This window comes from Terrapene carolina, unplaced genomic scaffold, assembly GCF_002925995.2.
Source record: "Terrapene carolina triunguis isolate 2854851 unplaced genomic scaffold, T_m_triunguis-2.0 Scaffold96, whole genome shotgun sequence".
NCBI lineage: Eukaryota > Metazoa > Chordata > Testudines > Emydidae > Terrapene > Terrapene triunguis.
In genome coordinates this window covers 35,890,296-35,909,425 of record NW_020664447.1, presented here as the reverse complement: position 1 = coordinate 35,909,425, position 19,130 = coordinate 35,890,296, and the positions used below count along the sequence as shown (strand labels likewise).

The 19,130-nt window shown below is 44.1% G+C and overlaps 1 protein-coding gene across 3 annotated transcripts in view; it reads right to left on the bottom strand.

Moving 5' to 3' along the window:
• The window catches only part of SMOC1 (SPARC related modular calcium binding 1), a 184,529-nt gene that overhangs the window by 48,961 nt on the left and 116,438 nt on the right, over positions 1–19,130 (bottom strand). For 2 of the 3 annotated variants that reach the window (XM_026651224.1, XM_026651225.1), the window contains exon 6: positions 3,373–3,462. In XM_026651224.1, the coding sequence (XP_026507009.1) occupies positions 3,373–3,462 (90 nt within the window). The remainder of the gene's footprint in view (positions 1–3,372; positions 3,463–19,130) is intronic. The other variant, XM_026651226.1, reaches the window with a different exon arrangement.

Below are 19,130 nucleotides of genomic sequence, written 5' to 3'. Positions count from 1 at the left end.
AAGTTAAAGAAACAGATCTAGTTAAAGGACATGTGATGCACTAAACCAAAACATACACAGATATTGACTTTCTGAAAGTGCTTAGAAATCCTTGGATTAAACATGTTATACTGTTCAAGTTCAAAATACAGCAAACCCTGCCTTACGCAACCCCTCAAGGGAGGATAAAAACTGGTTGCTTAACAGAGAGATATTCAAATAGAGGTTGAGTGGGGTACTTGATACCCTAAGTGGTCTCTAAAAGGGACTTTTTAAAACTAACTAAAGCATCCTCTATTGAAAACTGGAATATTTTTTAAAATAGTAGGGCCTGATTTATTTATTTTTGTAATATAAAAAATATTACAAGGGTTTTTCGGTTTGCTTATTGACATTTATATAGCTCTGTTCAACAAGGAAGAAGCTGACTGACTATATAAGAGAAATAAATAATACAAAGAGTACATCAAATGCACAAAGTAAACAAACTGAAAGGTTAGGACGGGAAACATTTTTTCTCTTTCTCTCTCAGCTACAGCAATCATAGGAGCGTTTGCTTGTGAAAGGAGAAATCGAGCAATTTAGTCATCTACCCCAACCCCCCCACCCCACCCCAATCCAAGGTCTCATGTCATGAAGCTGCTGAACTGCAACCAGAGTCAGAAGCTACACCTCCCTGACCTGTGTGCTATTATTTTCGAGAGAGAGAGTGTGAGATTTAAGGACAAAGTTTCAAGGAGTGCTCTACTCCTGCAACTGGTGCCTGCTTTTCAAAAAAGCTCTGCTCTCATTCAGACACCTATGCAAATGGCCAGACTTCCTAACCAGCCCAGCACATTGAGTTATAACCACATTTGAAAAATCTGGCCTCAGACAACATAACCCAAGAGCTACCATCTAAAGCGGACCTCTCCCTTTTCCCTAACAAAGATAACTGATGCCATGTAAGGGACTTCTTTCAAGCAAGAATTTTTTCCCCTTTCAAGGATATGTGGAAATACGTTCGTTTAAAAAAAGTTTATTGTAACAGCAATTTAACTTCAGGGTTTTGCTGCCAGGTTTTGCTTTTTGTATCTAGCTAAAAAAGAAATTGTTTTCAAACACACATTTCAGGGGAAAACCAGAGCATTTAAAACTCTAAACATCAAGTCAGTTTTCATTTTAACAATCTGACATCCCCAAACCCTATGTGATGCTCAAAGCAGTTTTCCTTTTTTGCTCGTCACATGAGTAATAAAGATTCTGAAGGCAACATTAACCCCTTTTCCTTCCACTCCTGCAACCACAATGCCTTCAAATTAAGCTCCAGTGACACTTTTGCAGCCCCAGTGCCTCCACGGCAGTAGCACAGGTGTAATGGATTGTTTACTAAAATCCCATTACTGGGCCAGAGTTGTTTACTAATTCTGTACCCATAGGGTGAAATTTTCAAAGAAAGAAAGAGCCTAAAGGAGTTAAGCATACAAATCCTACTGAAATTCAATGGGATTTGTACACTTAACTCTCACCTTTGAGAGCCCCAGACATAATGGATAACAGAACAATGCTTTGGCTTTCTCTGTCATCTCCCATTGGAGGGTCTCGGACCAATGAAGTGATCATCACAACCCCCCAGCGCAGTAGTAAATTTACTTATCCCTATTTTAGAAATGGTGAAACTGACAGAGAGAGATAAAGTGACGTATCCAAGGTCACACAGTGTGTCAGTGTCAGAACTTGGATAGCTCCCAGTCTCATGCTGCCTCTCCATTGGGTCAAAAGGAATGCTGCCCAAGTTAACAGAAGGCCTAAAATCTGACCATTCCTGTTACGAGACATGCGTGGTGCAAGAGGAAAAAGTGATTGCATGATGTATTGCAAGATTCAAGTAACACACACAAAATAAACAAAGCGGGTGCATGGTCCTTCATTACGCTGTACAAGCTAGCTATGGTCCATTTCCCCCTTGGTCTCACCTACAATCTCAGTGCAGAATGATGGGTCCTTTGAATGAGCAAAGATTGGGGACTTTAAAATGTCTTGCACAGAAGAGAGGCACACAAGAGCTATTAGGCTCTTCATGTCCTCTTGGTGGCCAGGGCAGGACTGTCTCTGCAGTGTACTCTCTAGTGCGTTGTCTGAATGACCTGAAGATTGGGGACTTTCACCATTCCCTAAGAAGCTTCTGACAGGGCTTCCACAGACTAATCTAGTGCACTGTTTGGTAATTCTTCCTGCAGTTAAGTCCACATTTTCTTAGTGCATTCCTTCCATTGTGCATTCACAACCACTATCTTGGGGTAAACTGAAAGCCCAGCAGCATGCTGTTATTACAAACAGCAATTTAATACAATACCAGATGGCTGCTAGAAGGAACAGGGTTTTTTTTTTATGCAAACAGAAGACTGACAACTAGGGTTTTGTTTCCTCTGTTTATTTATGTGGGAATACAATATTTTGGCTTAGGTATCTTATTTGTTTTTTAAAGCGGATACAATTTTTTTTTTATAAAAGCTAGGTCCAGGCAAATGGAAATGATGGAATTGCAGTCGCTTGCTATTAAATACGCTTATTTTAGCCAGAAAAAACCCAAAACCGAAACCCACCACAACCACCTATTTGTGTGAGGCGAAGGGAGAAGCTACCGACGGCACCACCTGGTCCTGCCAAATCCCTTCTATTTTTGGTTTCAACTCCATCTTAAAATCTTAGGGACAGCATTAAAATCTGCAGCTCTCCCCTGGCCAGGACATCTGAAGGGGTTCATAGCAAAGGTTCAGGTTTTGGCTCACATCTAATTATAACTGATCACAGCAGTGTCGCTTTCATTTAAGGATTCCAGTGAACTGAGGCAAAACAATTCCTCAAAAGTCACTGAGTCGGCACATCTGAAAGAAGAAACTGGCTTGGTGGACCATGGATCAGGTGGGCCCAAGATGCTGACTTCATTTACTTAATGGAAAGTGTATCACTGAAGGGAAGGGGTAAATGAAGAAACCGCCCAACATTTTTCCTCCAAGTCAACATTCACAGACTGTAGTTTAGCCTTTTCCTCCCTTTGGGGAAGCTGCTGTGTTCTAGCAGAGGTTATGAAATTCCTTGTACCAATACCACAGGGGGGAGAAAGGATGGAATATACGAAACTGTCATTTCTGACTCAGGGAGCATTTTTTAGCCATGACGTCTTCCTCTCTGAGGTTATCCAAAGGATCCGTCCAACTGGTGTTATTGTTGGATCCCAGGGAAGAAGGGAGGATGGGAAAGGATTTGGAAAAATACGTCAAGTCCCAAGGGTACTCTGAACTGTAGACAACTTATAAGATTCAGGGCGTTACTGCATTGCAGGTTAAAGCCAGGGTTTGAACAACAAATGTGAGGGAGAGAGAAAAATGTGTTTAAAAGGGAGGCTCTTACCTTCACCATCAAAAATAGGCTGGGTCTCCATGGTGGGCGTGGGCTTCGAACCATCATCTGAATTGAGGGTTAAAAAGAACCGAAAAGAAACTACCATTATTGAGGTAAATACTATCTACTCTCCAGTACTGTTGAATGATTGGGATTTGTACATGGCCCGGCCAAGTCCAAGAGAGAGAAGAAAGATAGACAGAAAGACAGAAAGTCAAGACATAATAAATTTTCAGAGTTTACTTGGACAGTAGTGGTATGTCACAGTACACAGTAAACATGCACTGATCACTACCTTTCAATTTGAGAGAGAATTTCCCCCACGACATGAACCATGGGTATTTTCCCCTTCTCCCTGATGAATTGGTTAGAGATCATTTTTTAGGATCAGGTGGGCCTATCCCACACAGTTGATATCCTGTGACACCAGGGAGCTGGGAATTAATGGACCAAAGTCCTTCTAATTATCTTCTTTGTTTAAAGAACATCTTCTGAAACTTACCAATGTGGAGCCTGGCATCACCATTCATTGAAGCGCTGTTAGAAAAGGTCTGTCAATAGGAAAACTTATTTCTTACAGTGGTAACGTCAAGCTGCCCTCTAGCTCCAACATGATTATGAGAGATGGGGAGAAAAACTTTTCTTAGATTAGCTTTCCCCAATACATTATGCTCCGATGCCTTCTGGCAACAAGCATGGAGTCTTTCCCTCATAAAAGCTTACACCAAACAAAGTCAAATCCACAAGAAAAAACAAAAGTCACAGGGGCCACAGAAGGGGGGAGGGATAGCTCAGTGGTTTGAGCATTGACCTGCTAAACCCAGGGTTGAGAGTTCAATCCTTGAGGGGGCCACTTCGGGATCTGTGGCAAAATCAGTACTTGGTCCTGCTAGTGACTCAATGACCTTTCAGGGTCCCTTCCAGTGCGTGTTCTCTCTCTCTCTCTATATATATATATATGGAGATATACCTAAGCAAAAGATTATATGCCGGTTACATTATGTAGACAGGCATTGATTGCTAAGTTTGGGCTCAGGTTTGGGTCCACCCTCTCAAAGTTACAGGGGTGTTTGAATTTGTTGTCCCTTTCTGGGCCCATCTCTACATGGCCTTAAAATAGAGTATGTGTGGTGGTGGTAGAAGTAACTGAAAGGGAAAACACTGAGTTACACTGAAAATAATTGGGAGAGTCAGTTCAGTCTTGCTGTACAGTGTTGTGGTGCTGTATAAAGTGAGGGTGAGGGGAAAACAGATATTTCTTGCATGTTGTGCTTTTAGAGAACTTACAACACAGCCTTTGTTGCATGACCTCACACCAGACACATTATGGGAAAGGGAGGGAGCTCACAGTTACAAAGCCCCTAACAGAATATTTGAGGCCAGGGTGGAGGCGGAATCGATGGAAAACAAGACTATTCAGGCAACATTCTCATGTCTACAAAGACTTTTTTTTTTAAATTGACTTGAGCTTAAATACCTTTTCATCAGAGCATTGATTATTTATTTCTAGGTACATTAATCAGAAAGGGAATCCAAACTGAAAGTGTGGTTCAAATTTCATTTCACCTATGCAATTTCATGAAAGTAAAAGATGGGAGACAGTAACACAGGACCTCTGTACATTTGCCCCTTTGATTCATGCATTGTCTGTATGTTCAACAAGTGTAGTTAGAATACATTTGAACACACAACACATACAATTTTTACCATATAAATGTATAAAACACGGCTATATCCGTGGGCCAAATTCTCAACTGAAATGGCCAATGCTGCAGGAGTAAGCAAAGAGACTAGTAACTGCTAGTACCCAGCAGCTCACAGGATTTGGGCTGGGCAAGGCTCCCATTGAATGATGGTTTTGCCTGAATAAAAACCAAGTAGGAAAAAAGAATCAGGGTTTAGCCCAATAAATTTAATATTTATGCACTGGCTGTATCTTTTAATCATTCTTTGAATTTTAAATAGAGTTTGCATCAGTGATCAGGCCAAAGAGAAGGCAGCAGGTTTCCACCCAATCTCCTCCCACAGTCCACAGGTCTGCCTGCATGCCAACAATAGCTAGATGTTTCTACTAAAATGACCAGCAGTTAAATAGTTAATGTTGACACTTCCATCATTAGGCTTCAGAGTTAGCATGTCCTTGTGATAAAATGGGGTCAGTGTATTCCTCCTTTACAGCTGTCATTCCACGCGGGCTGTTCACAGGTTCAGGTAAACAGCATACCAATGAGGCACATCCTAAATGTCTTCTTTACACCTAGAAGGGCTAGAAATGCGTTTTCACTTTTAACAAACAAACAAAGGAAGCTAACTGGGTAGACACCAATAGAGGGTTAGTAGGGTGTCTTGCTGAGTAACAGCCAAGTTCAACCTCTATTTTGCATAGCCATTTATATTAAGTAAATATACAAATGCATTTTATTTCACTGTAGACCAATCATTTCCTTATTCCAAGAGTAGGGTATTTCTCACACCAGCTCAGACCATTGATCCAGCCAGCCCAGTACCCTGTATTCTGACAGTGATCAATACATTAGGCTTCAGAGAAAGGTGGAAACACCCATAATGGATCTAGTCCTGTTCTAATACCTTACATGAAAGGGAAATTCCTTCCAGACCCAGAAGGAAATCAACTTGTTACCTGAAGCATGAGATTTGATGTCATTTTTAATAAGTAAAACTACAAATGTTACCAATCAAAGTTATCCAGCTTTAAAAAAAAAAAAAAAATCTCAGTACTGGGCTTCCTCCATAGGAGATGGTATGGGGGTGAATAAAAAGGTTGCAGGAGTGGCTGGACTACTACTCGCATGATGCAACTGTCTCCTGTCTGATTGAGCCATGGTGTGCATCATGGGAGATGATGTCTAGCCAGGGAGCCCAGTCCATAGGAGAGAAAGAGAGCATCAAGCAACAACTCCCATGATGCAATGAGGCACCAATGAGAAACACTTTAATGTTAAACTGAATCCAAATGAAATGTTTCTGGTTAGTGCAACATACTGAAATGAAACATTACCTTACATATTTAGTTTCAGTTTTCTTGACAGAAATATCAAAAAGCTTCGGAAAAGTTGAAATTTTCTCAACATTCAATTGTGCAGAAATTGCATTTTGCCAAAAAGTCTTAATGGAAAATTCCCGACCAGCTCTATACAAATAAACAATGGGCGAAATCCTGATCCTATTGAAGTCAAATTGGAAATTTTGCCTTTGGCTTCAGTGGGGTCAGGCTTTAACCTAATATGAATACAAATGTCAATGAACTTTCAAGGAATAGGTTTTGCTTTCAATTTAAGTTTAAGATTTCCATGTAGTTTCAGAAACACACACGCACACACACGAGCCAGGAAATAAAACAAGAAAATGAAAGTGAAATAGACCGGTTACTGACCAAGCTGAGGGAAGTGAAAGAAGTTCGCAGACAGCAACAATGATGAAAAATAAAATGAAGTGTTCTTAGTAGAAGTGATAACATTTTTGGTTGAGATTTTTCCATCCAAAAATGCCCCCTTTATGGGGGATGTGGAAATTTTCATGGAGAAAAACTTTTCTTTTGAAATTTTCCAGTGTTTCCAACAAAAACCTCAACACATTTTGGCTTTCAAAACAGAGAACAATGGAAAACCAAACACACAAACTGAGGAACGTTTACTTTTTTGTCAAAATAGAAAAATTCCAGTTAATTCCTCACTACCACCATTTTTACCCCTGTGAAAAATTTTGAACTTAGTTTTACAACCACCTCCTAGTTTTAATATTATTGAGTATTACCCTTCGTAACAGAGGTAAGGAAATGTTTAGGTATACAGGGAAAATGCTTTCCTAGTATAACTCTTTTGGCTTCATAGAAATTAAAGGACAATTTGGCCCTTGATTTTATCTTGATGTTATCCCTTAAAAATGAGGCTGTCTAATGACAGGTAAGTTAACCTTCATTCTTTGTCAGAACAGGGTGCTGGACTTCAACATGACTCATGAAACCACAGCAACTACTTAAAAAAAAAATTATAGTTCTTAGGTGATATTCTGCCACTCCATTGAAGCAGTTAATAACGTACCAACAGTTTAGCTGGCTCCTAAGGATTTAGAAGTCAACACGACATACAGCAGTCTGAAAAAGTTATATAAATTAGGAGAGGACTGGGCACAATGAACTGCCAGTGTGGTAATAAGCTTATTGATAATGTTACCATGAAGGCTTATCCACTGAGTAACTCGAGAATTGCTTTTCAAGTTTAAAAACAGCGACTCAAATCAACAAGGGGGGGGGCTAGAAATAGATCTAAGACACAAATTTTGTATTCAAATCTAGATCTGAACTTTGGCGAAATTCAGCATGATTTAATCAGGGAGGTTGTTTTAGGCCTATCAAGAACAAACAAAAAACAAAACAGTAACAAATATAAAACATTTTTGGTAAATACTGACTCCTTCTCAAGAACTGAGGCCTTCCTTTTAGAGTTATCCAGAAATAGCCATTTAATGATCAGTTTGGTTTGATTTTCAGGATAATGCGTCAATGAAAAAAAAAAAAACCCTAAAAAAACAAGCCTATGAACTGTGTGTTTTTATTTTATATAAATATAAATATAAATATAATAAAATATTCTATAAATATAGAAATATAAACATATAAAGATCTATAAATATAAATTAAATAAAAAGATCTTCCTAAAAACTAAGTATCTTGATATTACAAATAAAACCTCACACAACACTTTCCCCCATTTAACTGCCAAAGCTGAATTTGCAATTATTAAATCCATCATGGTAGCACCGAAAATTATGCTTTCCAAACACAAGACAACAGTACCTGTCCTATTTAAGAAACACCATTCCTCCTCACATTTACTTTAAAAAAAAATAATAATAATACAGCAACAGAGGTGAACTTACTTAAAAATCAAAAACCAAGGACTCATGGTATTTTGTTTTGGTTTGTTTAGGGGTCATGTAATAGTCACGAGACAAGAAGTACATTTTATTTTACAAAGTACACGCTAGTGTTGCTGCTGCCAGCTGCATGTCTATTTCTCGGACCAGAGGATTTTTTTCAACAAGTCCGTGTTCCCAACAAGTTTTAGTAAAACTTGTTCTGTGTCTCACAATGCTTTCAACTTGGAGCAGAACTGCAGCTATGATAGTGTCTACTCCCCTTTGACTTTTCTTTTCACTCCAGCCATTGCTCGTCACACTAAAGTCTCGTTCCACTGGGCTGTTTGTTCCTGGTAAAAACACGGAGAAAATTCTACTTGGCATAGCAGTAAGTTATAAACAAACATTTTGTAGTTATTAAAAAATAGCGTTCTGATAAAATGAAAAACGAGGGCATTTCAGATTTCCCAGAAGTTCCTAGAATACAATATCATAGGGAAAAAAGGAGGATATGTAGTCCCTTTAAAATGCCAAGAAAATGTTTCATCATTATTAACTACAATCTATTGCCTCCTGCAAGGAACTAAAAAACCCTATAGCTTTAAGAAAGCTGTGCAAGTGTAGCAGCTCCCCATATAGAATATGGGCAGAGGGACAGAAATAGAAGGTGAATCATGTACCCTAGCACCACTAGATGGCAACGTTTCCAGATCAGGATTGATGTGCACCTACAGAATCAAGAGGACTTCACTCTTAGCTGCAGTTTCCCAAAACTCAGGGTGAAGAGAGAGCATCTGTGTCCTATCCTTACATCCATAGCAGCCCAGCATGGATGATGGGATCATATATTTCATTTCTCATGGTGTTCTTTGGATGGCTAGAAAAAAAAACACATTACCTACCTTTCGTAACTGTTGTTCTTTGAGATTTGTTGCTCATGTCCATTCCATTCTAGGCATGTGTGTGCCCATGTGCGTGGTCCACGTGGACTCGAGGACCGCCCCTATAAACTATTTGTTGCACTGGTATAAGGGTCGATTTCTTTTTGTTAACTAACAGTCCCAGGTCACGACAGGTAGAACGCACCAGATTGCGACTGCTCTGCACTTGATCCCGCGACCAATTGTCGAGATAAGGATAGACCTGGACTCATTGATGCCTCAGGTAAGCTGCTACCAGAGCCATACATTTTGTAAACACCTGCAGGGCCAAAGAGAGGCCAAAGGGGAGCACCATGAATTGGAAGGGATGCTGGCCCACCATAAAAAGGGAGAACCATCTGTGTCCTTGGAAGATAGAAATATGAAAAAAAGCGTCAAGTCAAGAGTGGTATACCAGTCTCCCGGATCCAGGGAGGGGATGGAGGAGGCCAGACAAGCCATGTGGAATTTCAACTTCTTGAGATATTTGTTTAGTTGCCGCAGGTCCAGAATGGGTCTTACGCCCCCTTTTGCCTTCGGGAGTAGGAAACAGCAGGAGTAGAATCCTTTCCCCCTCATTTCCCGAGGGATCTCCTCACTGCCCCCAGCTGCAGGAAGTTGTTGACCTCTTGAATGAGGAGTTGCTCATGAGAAGGGTTCCTGAAGATGGATAGGGAAGGGGGCATAGTATCTCTGGGTTACACCCAGAGAAATTTCTAGCACCCAGCGGTCCAAGGTAACCCATGACCAGGCCAAACAGTAGGAACGAAGACAGTTGAGGAAAGGATGAGGCGGATCTGGGGAGTTGACTGGGGCGTTGCTCTCAAGCGCACCCTCAAAACAAACGCTTCCGGCCCCTGTGATATTTCGCCAGGCCAGGTTGCGCAGGTGAACGGGAGGAGAAAGGGTGGTGATGACTAAAACTCGTGTCCCTATCCCTTCTCCTTGCAGACCCCCGTCGAGACTGCCAAGGTCTTGGTAGCAGGGGCGGTCGGAACGGTTTCCTCGCTGACTAAGGCATATGCAACCCCAGCGAGCAGAGGATGGCCCGAGTGTTCTTTAGTCCATGCAGCCTCGCATCCATCTGCTCTGCAAAGAGCCCAATCCCATCAAACAGGAGATCCTGGATCGCAGACTGCATCTCCCTTGGACAGGCCTGCGGTCTGAAGCCAGGAACTGCGTCTCATGACTGCCGCTGAGGCAACCACCCTGGCCGCCGAATCGGCAGCGTCCCATGCCATTTGGAGGGAACACCGAGCCGCTGTAGTACCCTCCTCAACAAGGGTCCCAAATCTTTGGGCCACATCCTGGGGCATGGAATCCTTGAATTTATGGAGGGGGAGTCCTATAAGTTGAAGTGATATCTCCCCAAAAGAGCCTGGTGGTTCGCGACCCTGAACTGAAGACTAGCCGTAGAATAAATTTGCCTTCCAAAAAGGTCAGTCTCTTGGCCTCATTAGTGGGGGTGGAACTAAATTGCCCTTGCTTGTCTCTCATTGGCCGCAGAAACCACCAACGAACCCAGGGGTAGGTGGGTGTACAAGTATTCGAACCCCTTGGTCTCAGACAAAATACTTGTTTTCAGCCCTCTGAGGTGGGTGGGATTGAGGACAGGGTTTGCCAGAAGGTTTTGGCAACCTTTAGGACCCCTTCGTGCACCAGAAGTGCAACATGGGCATGAGTTGATGAGGAAAGCACATTAAACAAGTTTCAGAGTAGCAGCCGTGTTAGTCTGTATCTGCAAAAAGAACAGGAGTACTTGTGGCACCTTAGAGACTAACAAATTTATTGAGCATAAGCTTTTGTGGGCTACAGCCCACTTCATCGGATGCATGTAGTGGAAAATTCTCATTTATTTTCTCTCTCTCTCTCCACACACACACACACACACACACACACACACACACACACACACACACAAAACGTGAAACAATGGGTGTTACCATACACACTAGAAAGGAGAGTGATCAGTTAAGATGAGCTATTATCAGCAGGAAAGAAAAAGAACTGTTTGTAGTGGTAATGAAAATGGCCTATTTCCAGCCATTTACAAGAGGATGTGAGGAACTGTAGGGTGGGGGGAAAATAAGTATGGGGAAATAAATAGTTTTACTTTGTATAATGGCCCATCCACTCCCAGTCTTTATTCAAGCCTAATTTAATGGTGTCCAATTTGCAAATTAATTCCAATTCAGCAGTCTCTCATTGAGTCTGTTTTTGAAGTTTTTTTTGTTGTAATATTGCGACTTTTAGGTCTGTAATCAAGTGGCCAGGGAGACTGAAGTGTTCTCCAACTGGTTTTTGAATGTTATAATTCTTGGACGTCTGATTTGTGGCTATTTATTCTTTTACGTAGAGACTGTCCCGTTTGGCTAATGTACATGGCAGAGGGGCATTGCTGGCACATAATGGCATATATCACATTGGTAGATGTGCAGGTGAAGGAGCCTCTGATAGTGTGGCTGATGTGATTAGGTCCTATGATGGCGTCCCCTGAATAGATATGTGGACAGAGTTGGCAATGGGCTTTGTTGCAAGGATAGGTTCCTCGGTTAGTGTTTTTGTTGTGTGGTTGCTGGTGAGTATTTGCTTCAGGTTTGGGGGCTGTCTGTAAGCAAGGACTGGCCTGTCTCCCAAGATATGAGAGAGTGATGGATCGTCCTTCAGGATAGGTTGTATGAGGAAAGCACATTAAAACAAGGTGTCTGATTGCTCCGCCAACTCCTCCACCTCTAGGCCTAAGTTAGTGGCCACCCTCTGGAGCAGGGCGTGGCGCTCCTTAAAATTGTCAGGTGGGCTAGCGTGAAAGGGCCCCGCCACAGCCTCATCTGGAGAGGATGAGGACAACTGGACTACCGGGGGAGGGCCCGGGGGGCATCATCCCCTGTGGGGGGAAGAGGGTAGGTCTCTGAGTGGGCACCTGCCCTTCCACGGTGGCATCCGATTGCGCTTCGCACACCAAGCCCGGTGCCGCCAAATGCTTGTCTGAAGCAGCGACCGATGATTGGTGCTAAGGGGGCATCAGCATAACCGGCATACCCCAGGCATTCCAATAGGGCCATTGCACTGGCCCTGCTGCCAGGATGGCATCACAGAGGTGGATGCAGCCTCAAGAGCCCAGTTGCCCCGGTGCTGTCTCAGTGAGGGGCTGAACTCCCTCTCCATGCTGGAAGAATCCTCCTCCGATGACCACAGGGACTTAACCGTCGCCGTGGGGGAACGGTACCTTGAATAGGGGGATCTGTGCTGGGAGTAGGGGGACCAGCACTGTGTTGGGGAATGTTCCTGTGATGTAGGTGATGGTGATCAACATCATGGAGAGGGTCAGCGGGAGGATGATTGATGCCGACCATACGGTGACCGGCGCCTCCCTCTGGGTGAGTCTCGATGAGAGGGTGGAGACCAGGAGCACGGGGCCAGCCGGTGATCTGAAGTGGCGAACCGGTGACCTGGGCTGCTGCAGAGACCAGGGGCTCAGCAACAAAGCTCTGCCTCGGCTCCAGAGACCAGCAGCGTTTACTCACCTTGTGGGAGGCTTTCATGGCTGGCTTGTTCTCATAGGGAGCCTTTGCCGGTTCCATCGCAGCACGCAGTGCCGGCTGTGCTGGGAGAGCCCTTTGCTCTCTGGGCGTCAGGAGGGGCTGGGAAAGTGTTGATTCTGCCATGAGTATGGGTCCCCTTCCGCTCCCTGAGGTCAGTGGTAGATCCCTTGCGGGGGCAGGAAGTCCCCTCCTAGGGGATGTATCCCCATGTGGCTCCAGGGTGGGTGAGCAGCCCTAACAAGGTCCTTTACTCGATGCCCCTTGGTCCTTCTTACCTCGGTGCCAGGTCCCACTTTTTCCCCAACTTCTTCTTGGGCACCAGCAAAGGGAAACTGTGCCGGGTAGAGCCTGGTGCCAGGGGTGCACTGCGCAACAAGGCCAAGTACTGGGAGTCGAGTCCAGCTGGGACGGCTCCGAGGCCGGGCAGAGAGCAGCCTCCATGAGGGCTCTCAAACGGATGTCGTGCTCTTGCGTGTCCTGGGATGAAAGTTCTTACAGTGCGACACTTCTTTTACATGAGATTCCCCCAAGCACTGCAGACAAGTGCCATGGGGGTCACTAAGAGGCATAGGCCTATTACAGTCAGTGCAGGGCTTAAAACCCAGAAAAGTCCCCACTGGGACCCTAACTGACTAACTAACTACTTACAGCTCTAATACACAAAGTGAAGAAGGAAACCGCTGACGACTTGCAAGGCAAGGGACAGAGATGCTCCAAGCAACCACCATGTGCAGTAAGAAGGAACTGAGAGGGTGTAGGGCCAGTGGCGCCTGATATACTGACATGTGAGCACAGCACTCCAGAGGGCGCCACAGCTGACCCTCCGGATACCACAAAGGAAAAAATCTCCGACAACGGTGCATGTGGGCCTGCACACAACTAGAATGGAATCGACATGAGCAAGCACTCAAAGAAACAACAAAAATGGCTAATAGGGCAGAGAGGACAGTGTGGTGTGCAATCCTGAAACCCAGGACCAGCTCCAGGCGCCAGCCGAGCAAGCTGGTGCTTGGGGCGGCAGCTTGTAGGAGGCGGCATTCCGCCCAATCCTAGGGCGGCATGGCCGCTTTTTTGTTGTTGTTGTCCCGCTCCGGCCGCCCTGTAGGGGTCAGCGGCATGGAGGACGGGAGCGCCCTGCAGCAAGCCCGGCAGGGCAGCCCGCATCCTTCCCTCCCAGCCAACCGGAGTGGTGCGGAGCCCTCCCGGCAGGGGGCACAGCGGGAGGGGCTGCGTGGCAGCGCTCTGCTGAAACCCTGGCCGCCCCCCCTTCTCTCTCTCTCCCCCCGCTCCCTCCCCCTCCACCCGCTAGCCAGGGCACATCTGCAGGGCAGGGAGTCCCCCTGCACCCTGGCTCCGGCCACGCCGCAGGTTTTTTTTTTTTTGCTTTGCTGTTCTGGCCGCCGCGGTTTTTTTTGCTTGTGGGAGGCCAGAAAGCCAGAGCCAGCCCTGCTGAAACCATATGTCTTCATCACAAGTCCCCCTTCCTCTATTGCACACTTGCACCACCTGTTGGGAGGAGGGAGAGAAAAATAAATCTCTGCAAGCGGAGCTGGAAAATTTAACCATTGGAAGGTATGACGCCGACAGATGCAAACACTTCTCTCCCCATGCCATCTTCTCAGAACACTGGCTATGAGCCAGAAGGCCACCTAGCTTCCACTATCATGGGCCTCTCCCGAGGACAGAAGACAAATTATTCCTTCATTTTAGTGTGACAATGGCGTTGCTAAGTACCCAGATGACTGTTTGCCTGCACTGACTAGCAGGGCAAGGACTCTTCATAGGATAACTACAGGGGAAATTCTCCCTTACTGTCAACCTCCCTACGGAGCATTTTGCATGCATCCACATACAGAACTCACACTGAATATGCAGGGGAGAGCCACACTTCAAATAAGAGGCCTTATCCACAATGCAGGCAAAAGAATTTTGCTCTAACAAAGCAATCTTTATTCTCCAAGCCACAGACTAGCTGCTTGCGAACTATATGTTTATGTCAGGAGTAAAATGAGTTGCGATTATCAAGGAAAGAGGCACAGTTATTGGATGTTAGCATTAATAAACAATCTTGCCAGAGGCATAGACCATATGGGGAGAAGTTGGGGAAGGAGGAGAGAAGGGCTAAAGCTAGTCTAGCACACTGCATTGCCTGCCTAGTAGAGATGTCCCTTGCGCCAAAGTGAGATGTATGCATTTGTGGTGCATGCAGACAAGACAAATAAATGAACCTGGCATTTCTGCAGTGTGATCTGAAAAAAACAAAACTATTTGCATTGCCATAAAGCAGCAATAGAATCTGTATTTGGTCTTAAGGCAACCTACAGTAATTCCCCAACCTGAGCCATTCTTTTTAGGTGACAAATCTGAGGAACTGACCCACACTGAGGCGTCATTAGAGGTGGTTTTGGAACAAAATTGATTAAACAGTAAGAAGTCACCATGATCAGATGGTATTCACCCAAGAGTTCTGAAGGAACTCAAATGTGAAATTGAAGAATTACTAACTGTGGTATGTAACCTATCATTTAAATCAACTTCTGTACCAAATGACTGGAGGATAGCTAATGTGATGCCAATTTTTAAAAAAGGCTCCAGAGGTGACCCCGGCAATTACAGGCTGGTAAGCCTGACTTCAGTACTGGGCAAACTGGTTGAAACTATAGTAAAGAACAGAATTATCGGACACATAGATGAACATGATTTGTTGGAGAAGAGTCAACATGGCTTTTGTAAAGGGAAATCATGCCTCAATCTACTAGAATTCTTTGAGGTGGTCAACAAGCATACTGACAAGGGTGATCCAGTGGACATTGTATACTTAAAATTTTCAGAAAGCTTTTGACAAGGTCCCTCACTAAAGGCTCTTAAGAAAAGTAAGCTGTCATGGGATAAGAGGGAAGGTCCTCTCCTGGATCAGTAACTAGTTAAAAGACAGGAAACAAAGGGTAGAAATAAATTATCAGTTTTCAGAATGGAGAGAGGTAAATAGTGGTGTCCTCCAGGGGTCTGTACTGGGACCAGTACTGTTTAACACATTCATAAAAGATCTGGAAAAAAGGGTAAACAGTGAGGTAGCAAAATTTGCAGGTGATACAGAACTCAAGATAGTTAAAGCAAACTCTGAAGAGTTACAAAGGTATCTCACAAAACTGGGTGACTGGGCTACAAAATGGCAGATTAAATTCAATGCTGATAAATGCAAAGTAATGCACATTAGAAAACAATCCCAACTATACATTGATTGGGTCTAAATTAGCGGTTACTATTCAAGAAAGATCTTGGAGTCATGTGAATAGTTCTCTGAAAACATCCATTCAACGTGCAGCAGCAATCAAAAAAGCCAACAGAATGTGGGGAATTGTTAGGAAAGGGATAGATAATACAGAAAATATATTGCCTCTGTATAAATTCATGGTATGCCCACATCTTGAATACTGGCTGCAGATCTGGTCGCCCCACCTCAAAAAAGATAATTGGAATTGGAAGAGGTATAGAAAAGGACAACAAAAGTTAGGGATATAGAACAGCTTCCATATGAGGAGAGATTAGAAAGACGGACTTTTCATTTTGGAAAAGAGACAGCTAAGGGGGGGGTATAATAGAGGCCTATAAAATCATGACTAAGGCTACATTTTAGTCATGGGTATTTTTAGCAAAAGTCATGGACAGGTCATGGGCAGTAAACAAAAATTCACGGCCCGTGACCTGTCCATGACTTATACTATATACCCCTGACTATATCTGGGAGGGCAGCCCGGGGAGCGCCACAGGTGCTGGGGGGAGCAGTGCATGGCCCAGGACCCCCGCTGGTGCTGGTGGGGGGGGGGGGGTTGGCGGGGCTGGCAGGCTCCCTACCCGGCTCCTCGTGGGTCCCCGGAAATGGCAACATGTCCCTCCCTCAGCTTCTAGTTTTGCGTGCTGCCCCCGGTCCAAGCGCCAGCTCTGCAGCTCCCATTGGCCGGGAACCACGGCCAATGGAAGCTGCGGGGGCGGTGCCTGCAGGGGGAGGCAGCACGCGAAGCTAGAATCTGAGGGAGGGACATGTTGCCATTTCCAGGGAGCCCTCCCTCACCCCCTCCTGCTCCCCAACCCACAGCCTTGGGTCCCCACCCATACCCAAACTCCTGCTGCTGCTGCTGGGGGAGGGGGGTGGCCCAAGACTGCCCCTGCAGCGGCCGGTGTGGCTGGCACAGGCGCTGCCTAAGCTGCTCAGGTGGCCCTGAGCCAGCCGCACCTGCCACTGCAGAAGTCATGGAGGTCCCGGAAAAAAAATAAAATTACAGAATCTGTGACCCCCATGACAAACTTGCAGTCTTAATCATGACTGGCGTGGAGAAAGTAAATAACACTTCCTTATTTACTCCTTCTCATAACACAAGAATTAGGGGTCACCAAATGAAATTAATAGGCAGCAGGTTTAAAACAAACAAAAGGAAGTATTTCTTCACACAATGCACAGTCAACCTGTGGAACTCTTTGTCAGAGGATGTTGTGAAGGCCAAGACTATAACAGGGTTCAAAAAAGAACTAGGTAAGTTCCTGGAGGACAGATCCATCAATGGCTATTGGCTAGGATGGGAAGGGATGCAAAGCCATGCTCTGAAGTGTCCCTAGCCTCTGTTTGCCAGATGCTGGGAATGGGCAACACTTGATGATTACCTGTTCTGTTCATTCCCTTTGAAGCACCTGGCATTGGCCACAGTTGGAAGACAGGATTACTAGGTTAGCTGGACCATTGGTCAGACACAGTATGGCCATTCTTTTGTCTAATCCAATGAAGAACCTCTCCTTTGGAATTCCTGGGAGATTAATACTGCTCATTTCTGCCCTTTTTAAAGGGTACAACAAAGAATGGATTTTTAAAGCATGCTACCATCCAGGCGCCATGTGTATAACAGTGTGAAATAGACAGCTTGAAATATGGAGAGCCCAAGGGCTTGTAGACTTCATTCAACCTGCTGGCATTCAGAGATGCAAACTAACTGGGTAGCTGTGCCCAAGGAAGATACTTTTTTTTTTTTTGGAAGCAGGTAGCATTTGCCCGACTATGTTCCACAATGGGTGGACATCAGAGGCTGGAGTAGAATTGCATGTGTACTTTCTAGGTAAACCTAGGGATATGATCCCTGAGGGTGAGCAGAGTGAGGCCAGACTCACTTTCCATACGATCTCTATTCACATGTATATTGAATTTGCATTCGCTGTTCAACATCACATTGCAAACTAAGTAAGCAGGGCCTCATTTCAGCCGCTCAGCGTTCTACAACTGTCTAGCAAAGAGTTTTTTAAAATCTAGGCAAGTCCATATAAACATCTTTGTTGAAAGAACACTAAAAATGCAAAGTGAACCACTAAATGATAACGTTAATATTATCCATGCAACCTTAGCTCTGCCCTTTTTGGTGCACGTATTACCATAAAACAGGAATTCTCAAACTTTTTCCATAGCATGGATGACATAACAGATTGCCCTGTGAGTTAACTTAATACAGGAGAACCTTAGTTTTATTATTTCCTGAAATTTGAATAATTGACTTTGCAAGCTTACATTTTTTCTTTTAAGCACAGTTTGACTGAGCTTCTGGACTTTTATTAAAAAAATCTAAATTATAGAAAGTGTTCCATACGGTAAAAAAAATTGCCAGATAGCATCAGAACATTGCTTTATGCACAAGATGCATATGTCAAGATCACAGCAATAGAGCTTCGCCTCATTCAATATGAAAAAAGCGACAGAGTCCTGTGGCACCTTATAGATTAACAGACGTATTGGAGCATAAGCTTTCATGGGTGAATACCCACTTCGTCAGATGCATGTGGTGGAAATTTCCTGCCTCTGGAAATTTCCACCACATGCGTCTGACGAAGTGGGTATTCACCCATGAAAGCTTATGCTCCAATATGTCTGTTAGTCTATAAGGTGCCACAGGACTCTGTCGCTTTTTACAGATCCAGACTAACATGGCTACCCCTCTGATACTCATTCAATATGCATCTCCACACTGGAGGAAACAGGTTTTTACAAGTTCTTAGTAGGATCTAAAATTCCATGCAACTGTTATACAAAGATGCACATTGCCAAAAAAAAAAAAAAAAATAGTGAAAAGTTAGTGCTCATGCAGAAAGTATAAATTTTTAAACCCTTATAACTTGGCCAGATCAAGACAGCTTTTCCATCAGGCAACTGAAACTGAAAAGCACATGTCCAGCCTAATCTCCCTACCAGCTTTCTACACCTCTCCCCACCATGAGCCACTGAGCTTCTACAGCTATTAAGGAAAACAGCTTAAAAACACAAACACAAACGAGTATATTTTCCCCTACACGGTCTTTATTCTCAGAAATGTTTTTCCCCCTTACACTTAGTAATAAACAACACCATACCCTTGCACAGAGACCAGATCTGGAAAATTTTAACTTTATAAAA